The 20,318-nt window shown below is 31.8% G+C and overlaps 3 protein-coding genes across 3 annotated transcripts in view; 1 reads left to right on the top strand and 2 right to left on the bottom strand.

The window, feature by feature from the left end:
• The window catches only part of LOC128174105 (uncharacterized), a 1,362-nt gene extending 1,202 nt beyond the window's left edge, over positions 1-160 (bottom strand). The window contains exon 1 of the mRNA XM_052839739.1: positions 22-160. Coding sequence (XP_052695699.1) covers positions 22-157 — 136 coding nt within the window. The 5' untranslated portion in view covers positions 158-160. The remainder of the gene's footprint in view (positions 1-21) is intronic.
• LOC128174104 (perlucin-like protein) overlaps positions 1-20,318 on the bottom strand; it is a 56,219-nt gene that overhangs the window by 15,352 nt on the left and 20,549 nt on the right. The gene's annotated exons all lie outside the window — the stretch shown is intronic.
• LOC128174100 (uncharacterized) lies at positions 873-2,803 on the top strand. The gene is made up of 5 exons (XM_052839735.1): positions 873-1,212; positions 1,302-1,382; positions 1,504-1,584; positions 1,679-1,747; positions 1,963-2,803. The coding sequence occupies exons 1-5, from the start codon at positions 883-885 to the stop codon at positions 2,284-2,286; spliced, it is 885 nt and encodes a 294-aa protein (XP_052695695.1). The 5' UTR covers positions 873-882; the 3' UTR covers positions 2,287-2,803.

Genomic DNA, 20,318 nt, shown 5'->3' with positions numbered 1-20,318 from the left:
TTAATTCAAAATATCACTTACCCTGCAAATGTAAATACACCTTCCCTTTGTAGTAGGACAGTTGGATGGCATACTGTCCTCTGACATATCTTGTAGACTCTTTCAGCACAAACTGTACATTCCCGTTGCTCTTTTCTTCTTTTTCAAATGACTGCATCTTAGTGTGAGTAAATTAATCGCAATAACACCGCAAGATGAAAATTGTGAAAATGTACCCTCTTTATATAAGTATATGAACATGAACTGTCCCTGAACTTATTTTTGTGTGTTTACTAAAAAATTTTGGAAAACAGTAGAGAAACCTTTGCATGAACCTCTAAAAGATGCTTACTTGGTCATTTTTTTAAATTAAACAATATAATTATACATCGATAACAAGTTGGGAAAATCTCATCATGAAGCTACTTTTCTTACATTGACTATGGGGTAACGTCCGCTCGATCACATCAACAACAAAAATTTTGTTTAAAAAATATAAATTTTAAAGAATGTGTTTTTCAACCTTGACAACAATATCTTTATTCATCCACCGAGGGTGACCTTACCTATGAGTTAAGTACATTCTGAAAAATAAAGAATTCAAAACAATTGTTATATGTACTACAGTACTGCACTTTTTAAATATGTACTACAGTACTGCACTTTTTTAAAATTACTTTATACTAAATTAAAATGAATAATGCATATCAATTAAAGCATATTATGTCATCCTTTCCTTAATTACTTATTTATTACCAAAAGAGGTTTTTGTCAATAATATTAGATCAATATTTGAAAATCCGAAAATATTAAGAACAACTTAACAATAAATCAGTTATATATACATCGGGCTCGATATCTTATGATTGCTGATTTTGGCGCGATGTAGGGAGATCAAGGAATATGAGTACCGGTACAAAATTCTTCGCTACACTTCTTGCTTTAAGTTTCGGATTTTATTCCGTAAATACATTGAATTTTTATCAGTGTTCAGACAATGACTACAGGATGGAATGCGACTGGAGCTCTGGTGCGTTATATAGTGGGTGCGTCGCCCCTACTATCAGAGAAATCGCGTTTCAATTTTTTGATGCATCATCAGCCATTGATTTAAGCTGCAGTAATTCTGTCGACAGGATTTTCATTGCGGAATGTGATAATGTCTGCACAAATCTTGGAAGAATTCTAAGATCGAGTCATGTTTTCGAGGTGTTTTGTGCGGATTTGAAATGTGTATGTAATTTTTTTCTTTTATGTCTGTGTATATTTATTAATCGTATGACATTCTACATGTAATCATTTTGTAACTGTTATTTCTTTAGGAGTTCCCCCCTAGCATTCCCACTAGGTTCTCTTCAAAGATGACCACCACCACAATAGAATCCCCCACCCAGGATGTAAAGGTTAGTGTAGAAGGTGCTTTTATTTTTTTTTTGTTTTTTTTTTTTGTTTTTTTTTATCTGTGTATAATATTAATCGTATGATATTCTGCGTGTAATCATTTTGTAACTGTTATTTCTGTAGGAGTTCTCCCCTAGCATTCCCACTAGGTTCTCTTCAAAGATGACCACCACCACAATAGAATCCCCCACCCAGGATGTAAAGGTTAGTGTAGAAGGTGCTTCTTTTTTTTATCTGTGTATAATATTAATCGTATGATATTCTACATGTAATCATTTTGTAACTGTTATTTCTGTAGGAGTTCCCCCCTAGCCTTCCAAATGGTATCACCACAAGAGAATCCCCCACGACCACCCAGGATGTAAAAGTTAGTGTATAAGGTGTTTCTTTCCAAATATTTATGCTTGGTTGTGTTACTTCAAAAGAGTGCAAAATAAGCTTCAATTAATGCACAATTTCATATACAATAAAATTGGTTTTATACAAATAAAGAAACTAAATTGAAAGTAATAGCTCATCCAGGATCGAATTTATAATTCCATGTAAATGTGACTCTGCAGAATATTTTTATTGTTGTTATAGGTACATACATCCGTGATCACCTCCAGAGGAACAACGGCTAGGGAGACTACAGACGATACACCGCCTGCGAAAACAACATCCTCAAGTTCAACAGTGACCATTATTATAAGTAAATACTTATCCATATCTTCTTTTTGTTTGTCACTTATTACAATAATTATAACAATAACTTTTTTGAAATTATTGCATGTTAAAATAAAACAAAACCAATCTTTAAGAAGTCCAATATATACTGGATCAAGTTTTTCACTTGACTCTTTTCAATTTGATTCAGAAGGTTATTTAAGACCACACACTGATGAATTATATGAGGATGTTCTTTAATTTTTTTCAGCTGTCTGTGCAGTTTTGACAACTACTTTAATTATCATAACTATATTTTGGTTAAAAAAGAAAAGATATCATAATTTGTTGTATCCAAAATATCATGAACAACACCAATTAGAAATAAGAGATGATCAGTTATAATTCACACTTAGCACATACATTTACAATATTTTTAATGTTGACTTTTTAAAAATTCTTATATCTCAAAATAAAAACAAAATGAATCACTAAGAAGACCAATATATTCTGGATCCAACTCACACATCTCATTTATTCCTTTAAAGCTGAAGGTTATTTAAAAACCAGATTGATGATATTTTTGACAAGGTTTTTTAATTTTTTTTTTTTAGTTGTCTGCACAGCATTGATATAGCATCGTTAATAATGATAAATGCAAAAAAAAAACAATTTAATTTGTTATATCCAGAGTGTCTTTGACTTGTGATGAATATTTAATAACAATGTTTTATTACATCTCTTGCAATGAAGTACAACTATGCATTATAAATTTACTTTCAGTTTTTTCTCTGTGCTTGTTGCCTATTATGATCTGCAGCTGCTTGTGTTTGAGGCTTATGCAACATATCATTAGAAAAAGAGTACAAAGAGAACATATTGAAAACATTAATAACATGCTATCTACCCATTCAATCGAAGACGATGATGAAAGTGAACTCTAGATTAATATCAAAATTTGTCAAACATTGTACCATTTAGGATATATGATGTTTTCACAACAACATAGAAATTGGAGATATGTAAAATTTTATTTTTGTAGGTTTAATTGGACTCCTGGGAGTTGTTGGAGATCATCTCATAGCAATTAGAAGATCTCTGACTGAGATTTTTAGAACTTTACAAACTATCTTTATCAGTATTAAACACTTAGTTAAGCGCATTTTAGAGCAAGAAAAAAATAATCATAATCAGATGCCTTTACAAAATGTTAACAATGAGCCTATGCAAGATCAAAATATGAACGATGGTCGTCGATACCCCGTTAGAAATAGGAAAAAGACCCATTTTTATGGAATCAACTGATTGTTTCAGAGTGAAAACAAAACCAAACTTCTCATTTCAGTAAAATATAATATGTGACATTTTTTTTAAATTTTAGTAGCCACTTTATCATTTGGCGTTTTGATCATCATCATTTTCCTGTATTGCCGTCATCAAAAATATAAACAGATAATGAATATGCAATATGATTACTTGTATAACTATATTGAGGATCCAATAGTGCTACTTCAATACAGAGAAAGAAATAATTTAGGATTCGGAGAAGAAATCGATACATCTAGTTTATAAAACATATCAGATCCATAAATAAAAAGCTTCATGTCAGTGTGTAATATTCAGCTTTGCTTTATTTACTAAGCATTTGCTCTTCTTGCCTCATGCCTTTCTATGTGTAATATTGTTTTATTTAAGCATTTGCTTTTCTTGTTAAATATATTTTAGTGTGCTAGTACAGCTTTGCTTATTTTGAGAAAATTCTCTGCTTCCTTCATGCATTTCCTAATAGTAAGTTATCATTTTTACAATGTTTAGAATTTTGAACTTGTGTCATATCAAGTGAAATATTGAATATTATTATTCCTTTTTATTAACAAAAGCAAATTTACATTTATTTTTAAATGCATAGAATTTAAACGTGGTTTCAGCATTATTGTTTAAATAGAAAATAAACCTATATATTTCATTGTAATGTTTAGTTGAATTAATTTAGGAATATGCTTTTCATGCTTAATACTTTTCCATAATAATAAGTGATCACTCTCTTAAAAGTATGGAAATATTCAAATGTGGTTTAGAGTCATTTCTAAATGTATTTTCTTTTGCTATGTTAATGATTACTATTGTACTTTTTATGATTGTTTCAGGCTTAACTCTTATCCAATGTATAATCCTTTTATGTACATTTTTGATTTGTATGTGATTTTTTAAATATTTTTTTATACTTCTCTATGGTTGTTTCAAACTTAATTTTTATCCAATATAGAATCCTTTGATGTACATTTTTGATTTATTACTGATTACTTTTTTACATCTAAATTCTCTGCTTCCTTCATGCATTTCCTAATAGTAAGTTATCATTTTTACAATGTTTAGAATTTTGAACTTGTGTCATATCAAGTGAAATATTGAATATTATTATTCCTTTTATTAACAAAAGCAAATTTACATTTATTTTTTAAATGCATAGAATTTAAACGTGGTTTCAGCATTATTGTTTAAATAGAAAATAAACCTATATATTTCATTGTAATGTTTAGTTGAATTAATTTAGGAATATGCTTTTCATGCTTAATACTTTTCCATAATAATAAGTGATCACTCTCTTAAAAGTATGGAAATATTCAAATGTGGTTTAGAGTCATTCCTAAATGTATTTTCTTTTGCTATGTTAATAATAACTATTGTACTTTTTATGATTGTTTCAGGCTTAACTCTTATCCAATGTATAATCCTTTTATGTACATTTTTGATTTGTATGTGATTTTTTAAATATTTTTTTATACTTCTCTATGGTTGTTTCAAACTTAATTTTTATCCAATATAGAATCCTTTGATGTACATTTTTGATTTATAAGTGATTACTTTTTTACATCTTTTACAGTTTTGTATTGCATATATTTTAAATATACTGTGATTTATTTTTTTTATTTACTCTTTACAAAGAAATGTGCCAAATTAATCCAATCATTTTTAAAGAATTGTGTATATATTGTGATTTTTTTATTGATTTTATTATTTTAGTTGACATGGTATGTTAACAAGATCATTTTTGAATAAATGTTTAAATGATACATTCTGTATTTTGAATCATCAATATATTAATAGGACATTTACTTACTAAAGAGGGGGAAAGGAGTTAATACATACAGTCATGAGGGTCATAGACCTTTTGGTAGAAAGACAATCGCCTGTTTTGATGTACCCTGAACTTCGGGAATAAAGAAGTTGTTTTGTGAAAAGTAAACTTGTGTAAATATTACCTGAGAGGTATTTGTTTTAAAAAATTTTGACCGGATATTGACTATCAGATAGGGTATTAAGGTATCAAGGTATTGGGATATCTTGAACAACAACCGGTGCGGTTCTTGACATGATGCTTTCTGTCCTTTAAAAATCGGAAAACATTTTAATGTTATTTTCCAAATTTCAAAAAATTTAAGCAGTTGAGTCTTTCTGTCCTTGAATGGTCATTGACTGATAGGATATTTTCATTATTAAAATTTATGTCAACATTATGATTCTATTTTTCTAAAATTTCAAAAAATAAGTATTGGAATCTTTCTGTCCTTGAATGGTCATTGAATTATAGGACATTGCCATTATTAAAAATATATATGAAAACATTTTAAATTTTATTTTTCACAAAATTTCTAAAATTTCTGATGAAAAGCATCAGAATTTAGAGGTCTTACATTGGTACATAGCTTAAAAAGGATGGATTATTGCAGAAATTCTACTAATGAAATGGTTATTTGTCCGTATGACAAAACACATGTCATAAGGAAAGAAAGGCTGTCCAGGCACTTAATTAAATGTGCTAGAAATAATAAAACTGTGACCAGAAACTTTTCCTCCTGCGAGTTTAACCATAGTCACAAAATTAAAAGGGGTGATGGTAGTGACCATTACAAATACTGTGAGGACAAACGGCGGTTTGATGCTTGGTTGGAGAGGGATTTAACCTGTTCTAAAAAAGGCAACACCTCCCTTCCTAAATATGAGGATGTCAATATTAGTGATGGAGAAAATTGGGATGAGGAACTGGAACCCTTTTACAGTAAAAACTTTCTGGGACTAGTTTCAGATATTAAAAAAAACTGTGATAACGTTTGTATGAAAAAGGGGAACACTTCTCTCCCAACTTATAATGAAGTTGAAATATCCTCCGGGGAAAACTGGGATGAGGAGTTAATGTTCTGACTTTGATTTTTTATTTTGTGTGAGAAAGTAAAGTGGTCAATCACTTTCAGAATTAAAAAAATAATGAATATGTTGAATTTGGATATATTTTCCATCTCGGTAAATATATAGCAATATGCAAATTATATATAAAATATATACCATTTATTATTTTGTTTGATTTTTTTTAAGGTGAATAGAGTTGTCTGCTCTTGAATATTTCTCAGAGTTATCATTCTTTGCATAGTAATCCATAGTTTAAAAAAAAATACGTAAAATACGCTGTCAAATGCAATAAATTTTTGATTTATTCTTTGCGCTGGAGTTATCTGATCTTGGAAATTTGCTAAGATTATCTTTGTAAGTAATGTGTAATCTTCATTCATATATATAAAATAAATTGAAAGTCTCCTATAAGCCTTTGGTATAATATAGAGCTACCATGAGCCTTTCGTATAACTACTAGTTCAGAGAGGCTGGAGTCTCCTATAAGCCTTTGGTATAAATACATATAGAGAAAGCCTTTGAGTGGGTGGAGAGTATTGTAAGCCTTTGGTATATATATATGTATAGAGAAAGCCTTTCATCTCATTAGAATAATTGATAAGACTTTGATATACGTATGTATTAGTGGGTGGATACTACCATGAGCCTTTGGTATAACTATATAGAGTAAGACCAGGATAAGCCTTCCGAGAGGGTGGAGTCTCCTATAAGCCTTTGGTATATATATATAGAGTATTGACTACGAATGTCGTCACTGTATGGCTCCATGAGTCTCTTATAGATACAAACGTTTTATGAATAAAATATACTATTGCAAGCCTTTGTATATCCGTATTATATTCCCTACTTGAGCGGAGACTACTGTGAGCCTTTCGTATAAAAATATGTAGAATTAAAAGTCTTTGAATAGGTATATATAAAGAAATCTACAATGTGGGTGGAGACTACCATGAGCCTTTAGTATAACTATATAGAGTAAGCGTAGAATAAACCTTTCGAGAGGATGGAGTCTCCTATAAGCCTTTAGTATAAATATATAGAGAAAGCCTTTAAGTGGGTGGAGTCTATTGTAAGCCTTTGGTATCGATATATAGAGAAAGCCTTTTATCTCATTAGAATAATTGGTAAGAATATATAGTAAAATGGGCGGATCTTAAGATATACCTATACAGTGTGTTGTAGAGCACCATATATAACACTACTTGTATTCATGACTGGGAACAGCTAAATATATCGTCAAAAGCATTTTGTTCACTGATTTTGACATTCTGAGAATTAGATATATTACTAACAATCACTCCTTAAAGGTGTGCGATATATATGCGAAAATCGAATAAGGTTCGTCGTCCTGAAATAATGAAGCAATGAAATGAATTGGTATCACATATATTGTATCGATCTTGCTAAGGCACATTCCATAAACTAGCAATGCCAAATTGACTTTCTCCAATAATTACTTCTAATAATTTTATGATTTGTTTTTAATATCATACTTAAAGAAATAAAGCAATGAGCTGTCAATAAAATAACTAATCAGAAAAATATTATCTGCGTGGAAAACGTTAACATACATAAATGTGTTAATTAGCAAAACTTACTTGTTCGGTAATAGTTCCAACCTGATTCGTTAATAATTGTGTTATCTGGTCTACAAAAAGCATGAACTCTACATGTTTAAGTGACCGAGTTGAATCCAAAACACTCGCAATTCTCTTGTTGACAAAGAACAGTGCACAAAGAAGATGACGAATGACCGTAATCTGCTAGAAGATTATCCACCACGACTCTATTGTTCAAGATTTGTTCTACCTGTAAAACCCGGAATTCTGGAGTGCATAATTTTACTTTTATGCAGATAATGATAACAAAGAAAGTGGTTGTAAAGGTAGACATTGCACATTGGACCTGGTCAATCAACGTATAAGAATCTTGTGACAAATTGGACGAACTCCACAATTATGCTATCCATGTGGTTCATCATCAATAGTGTAAAAGAAAATCAATGGATGCAATGAAGTATATAATTACGAAAGCCGAGAAGGATCATTCGAGATTCGAGATTCAAAATACGAGATTCGAAATACGAGTTTCGAGATTCGAAATTCGAGATTCAATATCTAAATTAACCAATCAAATCATGGATCTGAAACCTGTATCCTAGCAACATCAAACTGTTCTAAATAAAGATCATTCGTACATGCTCTTTCCTACAAATAAATGTCTTAATAGCTCTTATATAGTGGTTATAGAATGGTTAAATTAACATTGATGAATTAACCCCACACTGTATAAACAATTAAATTAGAAATAACACTGTTGGCTTTGCAAATCTAAGTGGTTTTGTTTGCTCTGTATGTATTTCCCCCCGAACAATTTTAACCCGAAGTGTATTCGCCCCAACTGTGTAAAAATCGGCTCGCGAAGAAAGATCTGTTTAATCTAAATGTTTTAGCTATGAAACGAAACTCAATGAAATAATCGACATGTCAAAATATAGGTTATGATAAAGTTTTAAATCATAGAAGATGTAATGATTTACAACCTCAAAGACAAAAATCCAGATAAGAATAGTGTATCGTAGGGTATGGCAATGCCATTGTCGATATGAGAGAGATAGAGAGAGAGAGAGAGAGAGAGAGAGAGAGAGAGAGAGAGAGAGAGAGAGAGACAGACAGACAGACAGACAGACAGACAGACAGACAGACAGACAGACAGACAGACAGACAGAGAGTTTTGTAGTGTCAAATTCAGTTTTGATTTAGAATTTGAAATTGATTTGATTTGTAACAAGCATATATAGACAATAATTAAGCCTCTAAAAGGAGAAAAAAGAGTAGGTAGCTAGGGTAGGGCAGACCAACTAGCAAGCTTTAATTTTAACGGTGTTAGCGCACCTGTGATTTACATCGACTCTCTCTCTCTCTCTCTCTCTCTCTCTCTCTCTCTCTCTCTCTCATCACCTAGCATTTCCTTTTCCGTGAGGGGGTTTGGGGTATTTGTGATGTCTTACATTAGCTAGCGAAAATGATAAAAAAAACATGACATTTTCTTTAAATTGTGTGCGGATGTTGTACTCCAATAATCTGTTTTCAGTATATACATTTCAAGAGGGGGGGGGGGGGGGCTATAAAGTCATAATTAGTTTGCCAGTTATTCTGTCCCCACTTTGTTTTCTCTTCGTTTTCCAGGTTTATTAATATAAAACTTTCTGTGTAGCTCCATAACGATGCACTGTAGATAAATTATGAGTAGTTTTACTTTTGATAAACTGGTACATATCCGTACTTGATTTTTAATTTGACTCTTATAATCGGATTTAATATTCCAATAAATATAGGGTAGGAAACAGTAGACGGGACTTTTTTGCGCATATTCTACTGTACCATTCATTCATTAGCACTCATCGAGTTCGACTTGCTTTCCTTTTTTTCATCCACTGGATTTAAAGCTATTAGTTTTTGAAAATATTTTGAATGTATGGCCTGATTATATATAGATAAGAGCTGCGCTCGTGCATCTATTTACCCAAATGGACCAAAATATAACCAAATGAATCTAAAAAATTTGACAAAATTAGTTTTGAACTTACGACTCTTTTTCAATTCTAATCGGGTATGTCCTTTAGAAAAATCTTGAGCCACACACATTTTAGCAAATAAAACGACAATTGTTTTCATTTTTTTTTATGGGGAGGGAGGTGGTGCCGGTAAAGGACATGTATTGCTTGTGGCAGTTGTGCTATACTCTCATTTGTTATAATAGGTAATACTACATATTGATATAAAATGAAAGTTTCAAATTACACTGTACATAGCTTCTATCATGCATTTTGACCCGTGCGATAGTTTAAAACAATTTTCAAAGCATTTAATGTAATTCAACCGATCATTTTTGAAATTTAATTTTCTGGATCCCCGCCTGATACGTTAGCCATCTTGTATATTAGAATTACATGTACGTTGACCATATGTACACATTAACATAATCGGCTATGTTATGGGACGATAACATTTTTTATCAATGTTTTTGCAGGATATGTAACAAATAACAGACTATTTGTTGGTTTTTGCACTGATTATTTGAGATAATTTGCCGCCATCTTTTATGCATTCCACACACCACTCACAGTTTCTTTATTTGGTGTTCTGTGTGTATGGCGACAAATTGGTAAATTTGCACCACTCACCCCTTGTAGCTTCATCCTGATTACATTTTATCTGGCTAAGTGTAATGTAGTAGTATATTAAATACACACATCTTTGTTTACAGTGCTTATTTACGTCTTTAGAGATTTACTTACAAAAAAAGTAAACATTTGTATGACTTATATGTAATTATTGTCAATTTTGGTGCGGGGGGTGGGGGGGAAGGAAACTACAGAGAAACTTAACTTTGCTGTGAAACATATGCTTTTATTCACAGGGCGAAACACAATCTATAAGCAAGTCCTTAAAGGTGGCTTAAAGGTGGCGTAAAGGTGGCTTAAAGGCGATACAATCTTTAAGCCACCTTTAAGTCACCTTTAAGCTGAGCTTATAGGTCCTTAATGTCTAAACTTCTTTAAGTCACCTTTAAGCCATCTTTAAGCTACCTTTAAGCATCTTTAAGTGGCATTTACGCTCCCTTTAAGTTGTCTTTAAACCATCTTTAAGTTCTCTTTAAGTGAGGTTTGATCAAACTGAACAATAAAAACATGTATTAAATGCAAAAGCTCTTTTATAGGGAGGGGAGGGGGTGATCCGAGTGATGATATAATTTCCAAGGAAGGGGAGGGGATGTTCCAGGCGATTTTATTTCTCGTGCCATTAAACACATATCGCTATCATCAACACCGCTCCGATGGACACAGATTGCCGTTATAAAATTCTTTATAATTTTTTTTTTCAAAATTATTGTAGGGGTGAGCGCAGTCTCAGTATCTAAATTTGTGTATGAAATTATATTTCTCTCTCTCTCTCTCTCTCTCTCTCTCTCTCTCTCTCTCTCTCTCTCTCTCTCTCTCTCTCTCTCTCTTAGTTCATCCGGTTATTAAACAAAATAAAGATAATGAACCAAAACTGCATGATTTAATTTAATAATCGGTTGAAGGTATGTATTTTTTTAAATTGTAATTATTTCTAGGTCTAATTCTAGATCTGCTAGATACATGTTAAAGATGAAAATACTCTCAACTGCCGTTGTTATATCGGGCAGGATATTACTGCTTTGTTTGTCTAGACATAGTTTTGTTCGTTTGTGTATATCTAATTAGAGTCTATTGTTTGTCCAACTAAAGAAAACCCCCGGAACTAACACAGAATATACAAGATATACACAACAGCTGTGTCTTTTGCCCAGGTGCATTTTTATGTATATCTAATTAGAGTCTATTGTTTGTCCAACTTAAGAAAACCCCTGGAACTAACACAGAATATACAAGATATACACAACAGGTGTGTCGTGTGCCCAGGTGCAAGTCAGTGTTTCTAAAGGCGTTAAATCTTAGTATGTACGAGTATACGATAAGTCTAGTGAATAAAAGTTAATTTACATTTGTAATTCATTTTCAAAGAATTATTTCCCAACTCTGTGTTTTAAAAATGTCACGTCTTCAAATGAAAGATACATGTATGTAAGAGTAAAATCTAGAGGCTAATTAATTCCTGTACCGGTGATCATAAATAGGGTATAATTGTTTAAATATATGTATAAGAGTAAATATGTCACATACCCGGCCTGGTACATCATACAATTGTACGTACAAGTATATGTATACATCATTTGCAATTGCCACATGCAGTAAATACGTCACCCGTTATTGGTAATATTGTTTGTTATAGAATTGATAGTCTAAAAATCATGTTTAAACATACTGGAACGGCGCCGTGATCATGAAAACCGGGAAAATTGCGTAGAACTAATACCCTAATAGTTCCAACGCATTTAATAAAAGAAATGATTTCATCTTCTTCCTTGCATTTCATTTAGCTGTGAATTATCTACTCGGTTTAAATTTAATTACTAAATAAACCTAACGGTTTCCATTATGGTATTATAATACATTTTTTTTCACTGAAGACCAAGTTCCGTATTTCATTCTAAATATATGCATGCATGTAATTTATAAATTAGATATGATTGATTGTTACAATTTGAATGGAAGTCAAAATCTTTTCAAGTAAGAAATACCCATTGAATACATTGATTCAATATCCACTGATATATAGAATATAAAAACCTCCCTTAATATGTAAGGAGCCATGGCGCAGAGGAAGCGAGGTGATGCTGGTAAACAAAGGGTCCCGGGTTCAATCCTCGTCTTGGGCGTTTTTATTATTTTTTTTTTTCATTTCATTTTCTAGAACAAAAACCGTTTTTAATAACTTTTCTATCATTATCATATAGTTAATATATTTTGTTGGTAAATTAAGCACAATATTGAATTAAAAGATTTTTTAATGGCTTAAAGATGGCTTAAAGATGGCTTAAAGGTAGCTTAAAGGTAGCTTAAAGAAGTTTGGACATTAAGGACCTATTAGTTGTCCTTAAAGGTAGCTTAAAGGTGGCTTAAAGATCGTCTTTAAGCTACCTTTAAGCATCTTTAAGCTATCTTTAAGGAGAACTTAAAGATTGTCATTCATCCTGTGATTCTTTCTTGTTGATATATCAATGAATGAATTATAACAAAATACATGTACAACAATTAATTTTGAAAAATTCATGCACAATCAATTTTTTAAAAAGTGTTACTGTTCTCTGCACAAGAAATCGGCAATGTGAACAAATTGGCACCCTATCATCCCTACCTTTAATTGTAAAGAGTAGGTATCCTTCTATATTGAAAACAATTCCGAAAGTAAGACTCATAATAAGTTGTTTACTGAGGAAAAGGAAAAAAAATTGTATTTATAAATAATTCCGTATAATGTGATAATATCTCAATGATTTGTTTATAATCATAGTACTAGTGTATGACTGTATGCATACATAAAAACGATAAGTAATGCTTATATTTATTGGTGAAACCGAACTGGTTATTTATATTTAGATTATTTAGATACATGTACTAATCTTCATGCGCGGATCTAGAAGGGAGGGGGTCAGGGGATCTGGACCCCCTCCTCGGCAAAATTGGAGCTTATTAAATTTACATAGTAAAATTATCTAAAATTGGCCTAGGACACCATACAGAAAAAATTATCTACGCTCAAGAAGTTCTCTACCATAACCGCATGTTTACACAAAAGGGGTGAATAAACCCATGTTTTAAACTATTACTGGTGGTGAAATACCCCAGGGTTCAAACGCATCAGGTGGAAATGCACCAGGGCAAACAAAATCACTTAGATCCGCGAAGCACACTGCATTATTACTAGTCTACTTAGATATTCTGTGTAAAAGTAAATACACGTAATTATTTAGTTAGGTAGGGAGAAGTCAACATAGCATTTATTAAGAGCTATTAAGACATTTATTTGTAGGAAAAAGCATGTACGAATGATCTTTATTTAGAACAGTTTGTTGTTGCTAGGATACAGGTTTCAGATCCATGATTTGATTGGTTAATTTAGATATTGAATCTCGAATTTCGAATCTCGAATCTCGTATTTCGAATCTCGTATTTTGAATCTCGAATGACCCTTCTCGGCTTTCGTATATAATTGATTTAACTTTGCATCATATTTAGCATTCAAAATCAATTCTTAAATCGCACTTCAAATAAATAATGCATTGTTTGGTAAATTGTTTGTAGTAATTACCAAAATTAATAGCCCGACTTAGAGTGTTCTTCAATTTTCCTCTCCTTTAGATACATCTACTCCATAATAATCACTTGAAAAATTAATAACTTGTCATTGAGTTAGACTCTGTTGTTATCGTTAGCGATGCATGTCGATATTAATGTAGATTAAAGTACATTATGATAAGAATTCTCTTATTGATCTACAATTTTCACCTTTGCAATATTTGACCAAAAAGTATGATTTTAAAAATGTTTGGAATAATTATATTTTGCACTCTCTGCATAAATGTGAAATTGTGCGTTTCTACATTCCGGGTGTTTTCGGATAAAACGAGAATGAAGTCATGGTTGATAATCAGAGTTCTAGCAGAATACGGTCATTTTCAATTTGTACAAATGCAACTTAGCAAATGGTATCTAAAAGTCATGTCCTGAAGAAGTTGTATTTTGCAAAAAGTACAAATAGTACTTCACTAAAGGATTTCTAATAAAACTAATACCATAAAACTAGTTCACTTAGATTACTTATATCCTACAGCATAGCTAAACCTTAAAGCCAAGGTACTACATCTGACAAATATTTAAATGCCAACACACAATTGGGTTATCAAAATCTTTGCTTTTTGATAACTAAAATCAAATCAATTTATTATTATTGGAAATGCACATCATCACAAAATTAAAATAAATATAAAATGACCCTCCTTTTAGTAATTGGTAGCAAGGTTGATTTAATGTCGCGACATTATAGAAACCAAGGAGCGGATGAAAGTTCTAATTTCAACTAGATTTGGAATGATATTACTTAAAATAATTTAACAGGCCATTTTATTAACTAACACGTTATAGTTTGAAAGAATTAAACAAAGAAAAATACACTTTAATATAGTCGATGTTTTTGTGGTTAAATAAACCCATATTAGCATCCACAAACACAGTCACGTCAGAACGTAACGCTATGTGACTCTATACAAAAGTATGTATTTTTAAACAGCAAATTCATAAGCTTGTATTAACTCAATAATCATAGAACAAAAATATATGTGAAATGATTTACCTTAAAAACCTTAGTGTATGTATTAAATTTCATAAAACTTCATATAAAATTAAATTAAAATAAATAGAGTATCGCGTTTGCTTGCGAAAGCTTCCCCTGAAATATAACAGGTAGTAAAAGTCGCGTTGTTTTATTCGGCCGTTTCCAGGACAATAACGGTGCATGAGACTGTTCTTTGTTACAAACAGACGCTGGAGATCTTGCAGAACAAAATGATACCAAACAACGCACGAACAATGTTTATACTGCCATGATAAAAGACTACATAAAGTAAGTAATTTTTTATCAAAAAATCCCCCATATTCTCGGACAGGTTGCATATCTGTTACAGCATTTAATGAAATCGATATTAACTCCTCTTCAAACTAATACATATACTTCTTTAGTAAACATCCGCGCTTACGAGCACATACATAGATACACCAAACATAATACATTATGCGATATGAAAGTTTAAAAAAAATTAACACACATGCATGATTTTTTTCTGATCGATTGTTGTAAACGTTAATATATGTTATTGATTAAAAAACAATATAAATATATTCCATTTAATGGGGAAATATTTACACTCATTTTTTTTTAAACTCTGAAATCAAAGCCAGCAAAAACTAAGTAGTTATATATTTCAATACCGTGGTTCCATGTAACATGATTTGTAAATCTGATAATATACCGGTATTAAATTTTTACAGTTACTAACATTCAAAGGTATATTTATTTACGATTGATTAATTTTTATTTCAGAACTTGCTGGATACTGCTTATCGCTTTTCTTATTCAACAAACTCTTCGTCAGATGTCTTGCTCTACCCAAATGATTCGGAATTCTGTTATTAGGTCTAAAATATCACATGGGACATCCAAAACTGCAGAGTGTATAGTAACACAGTCTGAAAATTATGGGCCATTTGTGTGAGACGCAATTCTTTTGTATTTGCACTTAACAAGAACAATAAACACCATACATATATTAATATATAATACAATATTTATTTTTTGCATTTGCGTTCTTGCATTACAGAAAGTCACTCCCACACAATCAGTAATATTCAACATCAATATTCTGCAATATTCAACATCAACCATATCTGAAAACTTCGGAAGTTTTCATTCGACAAGCAGCTTGCCATATATGTTCAATAGCACATTACCATAATTCCGGTATACTCAATAAAAAACTAATCAAGTACTGATTACCACAACCATACACTTTAAACTTTCCTGTGCAAAGTTTGAACGCCAGAATGACTACATATCGAACAAGACTTACCTGTAAAACCTTAAGCCCCGCCCCTTACTCTTATTGGCGTTTCCACAAAAGAAAATAATTTTATTCTAATTCACCGAGTACAACCGAAATAAATATACATAAATGTAGTGTTTTAGATAACCGCCGATCGCTAAGGAGTTCAGCCGCTATCGATCACCTTGGCCGCAGACAAGTGATAATAGTTTCCGTAATGGTACACACAAGCAGCTCAGATTTTAGATTTCAAATGCATGCAGTATAATAGCTAATTTTTTTTTTTAATCCGTAATTAGTGTTTTGCTCGAAAAAAGAAAAAGAATGCTTATATTTTCTATTTTTCGTTTTTAAAGAATTGTTCACTACAGCATGTTATGATCTTAGAAAAAATGGCTTAAAGTCCCTAGATAAAAGATACTTTTAAAAAAATCCAATTTTCTTATGAATTGAAGCATTCCGTATAAGCCGGTACACCTTCAATGGTAACTTAATGACATTTGTACGCACAAAGACTTTCGTTAACTTTGCAAAATTGAAGCTAAAACTGGTCTACACATATTACTTTTCACCCTCATATATTCAATATAAGATAACAAAAACAATTTTATGAGATTAATAAGACCTCGAACAAAATTTTTAGCTGGGCGTCCATATCGTAAAATTTGCCGCTATAGAGTTATAAAGCAAACATTTTTATGGGATCTAGATATCTAATTTAAGGAGCAGCCCCTTTTTAGTATGGTATCAAATGAAAGCCCTTAATATTTTGCAAAACTTTTGTGATATATATGTTTAGAAAATATTTAAAACTCAAAACGTTATGGAGCAAAAATATGAACAAAATTCAGCATTTTTAGGAATACAAAATTTGATTTGATTTTTTAAAGTAGTATACGTGGGTAAATCAAACAAATAAAACTGGGAGGACAACGTTCAAGGTGTCTATATGAAAGATTTGAAATACTTGCTACGGATCAACTCGAAGCCTTTTGCAGATACTGTGGTTTCATTTATATTCAAGGGTATCAATATTCGTGGATAAAGTGAAAATCACAGTTTTTAGGATATGTAAATTCGTGGCCAATGACCCTATCAATACAAGTATTAAAAGAAATTGCACTTCAATGAATTCTTAATTTCGTGGATCAACTTAATAACGAAATCTACGAAAATTAGTATTCAACAAATATTGATGAAATCACAGTACACGAGAAGTAAAAAAATTATTTATACAGAGAAAAATTATCCCAAAAAATATTATGTTAAAAGTTTTATTTGGCGAGTATTGGCCGTGACATAAATGAAATGTTTTTTTCTGATGCCATTGACAACATCTGGGCAAACCCACTCAAACAAATGTCACAACAAATATTCATCAACAATCAACACATCATCAATATTATAGTTTGAAATTGACAACCCCGGGTTTACCGCGGATGGTCACATATTTAAGTACTTTAAAACTTATTGAATAATATGTTGAATTGTTGTTGAATGAAAATTATATTATAAGACAAGTACAACTATACACAATTCACTGGTTAAACAGTTCAGCAATTTCACATGCACAAATCAATTGTCACAATATTTTTCAATAAGTCAGCATATCAATACATAGGCATCAGTTGATTTGGTGCGCGCAAACGCCATCCCGACTTAATTTTTGTTTTGCATACAATATACAGTAATTCAAATATTTTCTCATGAAATAAAGGCACCTATTTTCTATGGAAGAAAATGAATGCTAATATTTAAAGAAAAAAAACTCAAAACTGGAAGCAGCAATTTCTCAATTTTTTTGTGCTCTAGTACGCTTTTTTTATTTCCAATGTACCCTAAAATCTGAATAAAATCGGATGAAAAACAAACGAAACGTTCCTGTTTGAATAACTACAGCAAAGCTCGTTGCAAAGCAACAAGTGAATCTTCCTTTTATCTCGAAAGTAAAGTTGGAAGTTCCTGTAAGATGCAGTTTATATTTGACAAAGACAAGAATACAAAGAACACATTTTTTCAAGGAGAGTCACACTGTCTATTGTTTTTAAATTAGAACACTAAAACAGCACGTAAGTTAACGTATAATCTTCTTTATTTACTCTTTAATATCGTTAAAATAGGAGTTATTTCTGTTTGTAGCTAAATGAATAATTCCATGTATGCATTACAGCAAGAAGCAAATATTGTGTATTGGATACCAGCAGACCGCTCGGTAGTCTAGCCGCGTCCCATTTCCTCGGTCGCATGTAAGGAATCGGATATGTAATTGTTCTCATACACAGCTCGGTATCCAGCTAAATTTTAAATGCGACTCAAATACAGTGCAAAGAAGCAGTTATTCTATCCATAATGTGTTTCACTTGAATGGGAATTATATACACTTTCCGCAGGGGCGGATACAGGATTTGTAGTTAGGGGGGGCGTGGATAAAATTATTGAGGCAGGGGGTCTGGGGGCCGCCGTGGGTCCAGGGGGCAAAGCCCCCGGAAGCTCCTGGGTTTTCGTGTATTTTGAAGGTAAAACCAAGCTCAAAATAGTGGTATTTTTTTAGTTATGTACACTTTTAAAAGATGAAATAAGCAATAAAAATAAACAAACAAGATAAAGTTTTCATTTCTTTTAATCACCAGTTGGATTTTAAAGCAATATCCGTCTTGGATTTCTGGAAACAAATATGTCAATGATTTTACTGACATCTACCTTGATGTCTTTATGTATAAACAAAAGCATAAGAGCATTAAATCGCTCTCCTCCCATCGTAGAACGCAGATAACTCTTGATAAATCGTAAAGATGAATTGGCCCTTATTGTTACATGTACTTATACCTAATACATGTATTGGATTAAAAACAAAATATTTTAGGCATTTATGAACTCCCAAAATTAACAAAAGTTACAACATACTAATGACGTTACGGTATCCGACCCCCTATTAGCTGTTAGAAATATCTGATGCATCAAATCTTCAATATTCTTATATTAAAATATTCTATTTACCAAGAAAAAAATTCATAAAATATACAGTAATTAATTAATGATTGCACATAGAGCATCTGGTTTTAAATGCAATTATATATTTACCTTCGACAAGCTTTTAAATATTCAGAAATTGTTTGCTTGCATCGCAATAAGGAAATGACAGCGCAGTCTACACTTAAAACAAAACTGCTGGGATTTCCAGTCGATTCTTGGTCGAAGCCCCAAGTTCAGGGCCTTGGGGGAATTTGATGCAGCCACCATAATGAAATGACCAACACTGCTTGTTTTAAACACAGTTTAATGGGTTTGTTATCAGATCATGTCAACATGCATATGGATCAGATGTTTAAGATGTTTATAGAGCAGCAGAATTACAGTCAGCATAGCACAGCTGGTGTATTAATGAGGTGTAACATTGAGTCAGGCATAATTATAAATAAAGTGAAACACAAAATGCTAACTTTTCTATGTAAAATTTATCAATTCATCAACAGTCATGCATACTTTGAAATTTTTAGGGAGGGGGGGGGGCGTGCACCCTCCACGACCCCCCTTAAATCCGCCAGTGTTCCGTACCTAAGCTGGAACACTGTCAACGGTAGCTTTATGTCAGTTATACGCATAAAAACCTCGTTTAGTTGCTAAATGAACACAGATACATGGTAACAAGTAATACTTTTTACCCATATTGCGCGATACCTGCACCAAATATTATTCGCAGCAATGTTAAGGCGTCCCGATGCTAAAATACGTCTGGAAAACGATATTATTTGAATCATATCAAAAATACTTTGACCAGGAGTATTTCTTAAAATCTATATTACATTTACTGACACCGATGTTAAACATTATATCTGATGCATTTTTGTGACGTCATATGTACTTTGTAATCACGTGCCGGGCGAATCCTAATATTGCAAATGATTTATTTAAATCGCATCGGGGCAGGTGATTAATGTCATTAAATCATACATATTTTTAAGAAAAATCCTTTGTTAAAGACCGGGGTTGACCTAGTTGAATATCCACACGATCGGCAATTAAGCATGTAAGGAAGCAGGCCCCTCCTCCAAACTGATAACACTGCAGAGTGAATCTAT

Source organism: Crassostrea angulata, chromosome 2 (assembly GCF_025612915.1).
Source record: "Crassostrea angulata isolate pt1a10 chromosome 2, ASM2561291v2, whole genome shotgun sequence".
NCBI classification, from domain to species: Eukaryota; Metazoa; Mollusca; class Bivalvia; order Ostreida; family Ostreidae; genus Magallana; species Magallana angulata.
The sequence above is the reverse complement of the archived record's forward strand: the minus strand, read 5'-3'. Positions and strand labels throughout refer to the sequence as shown.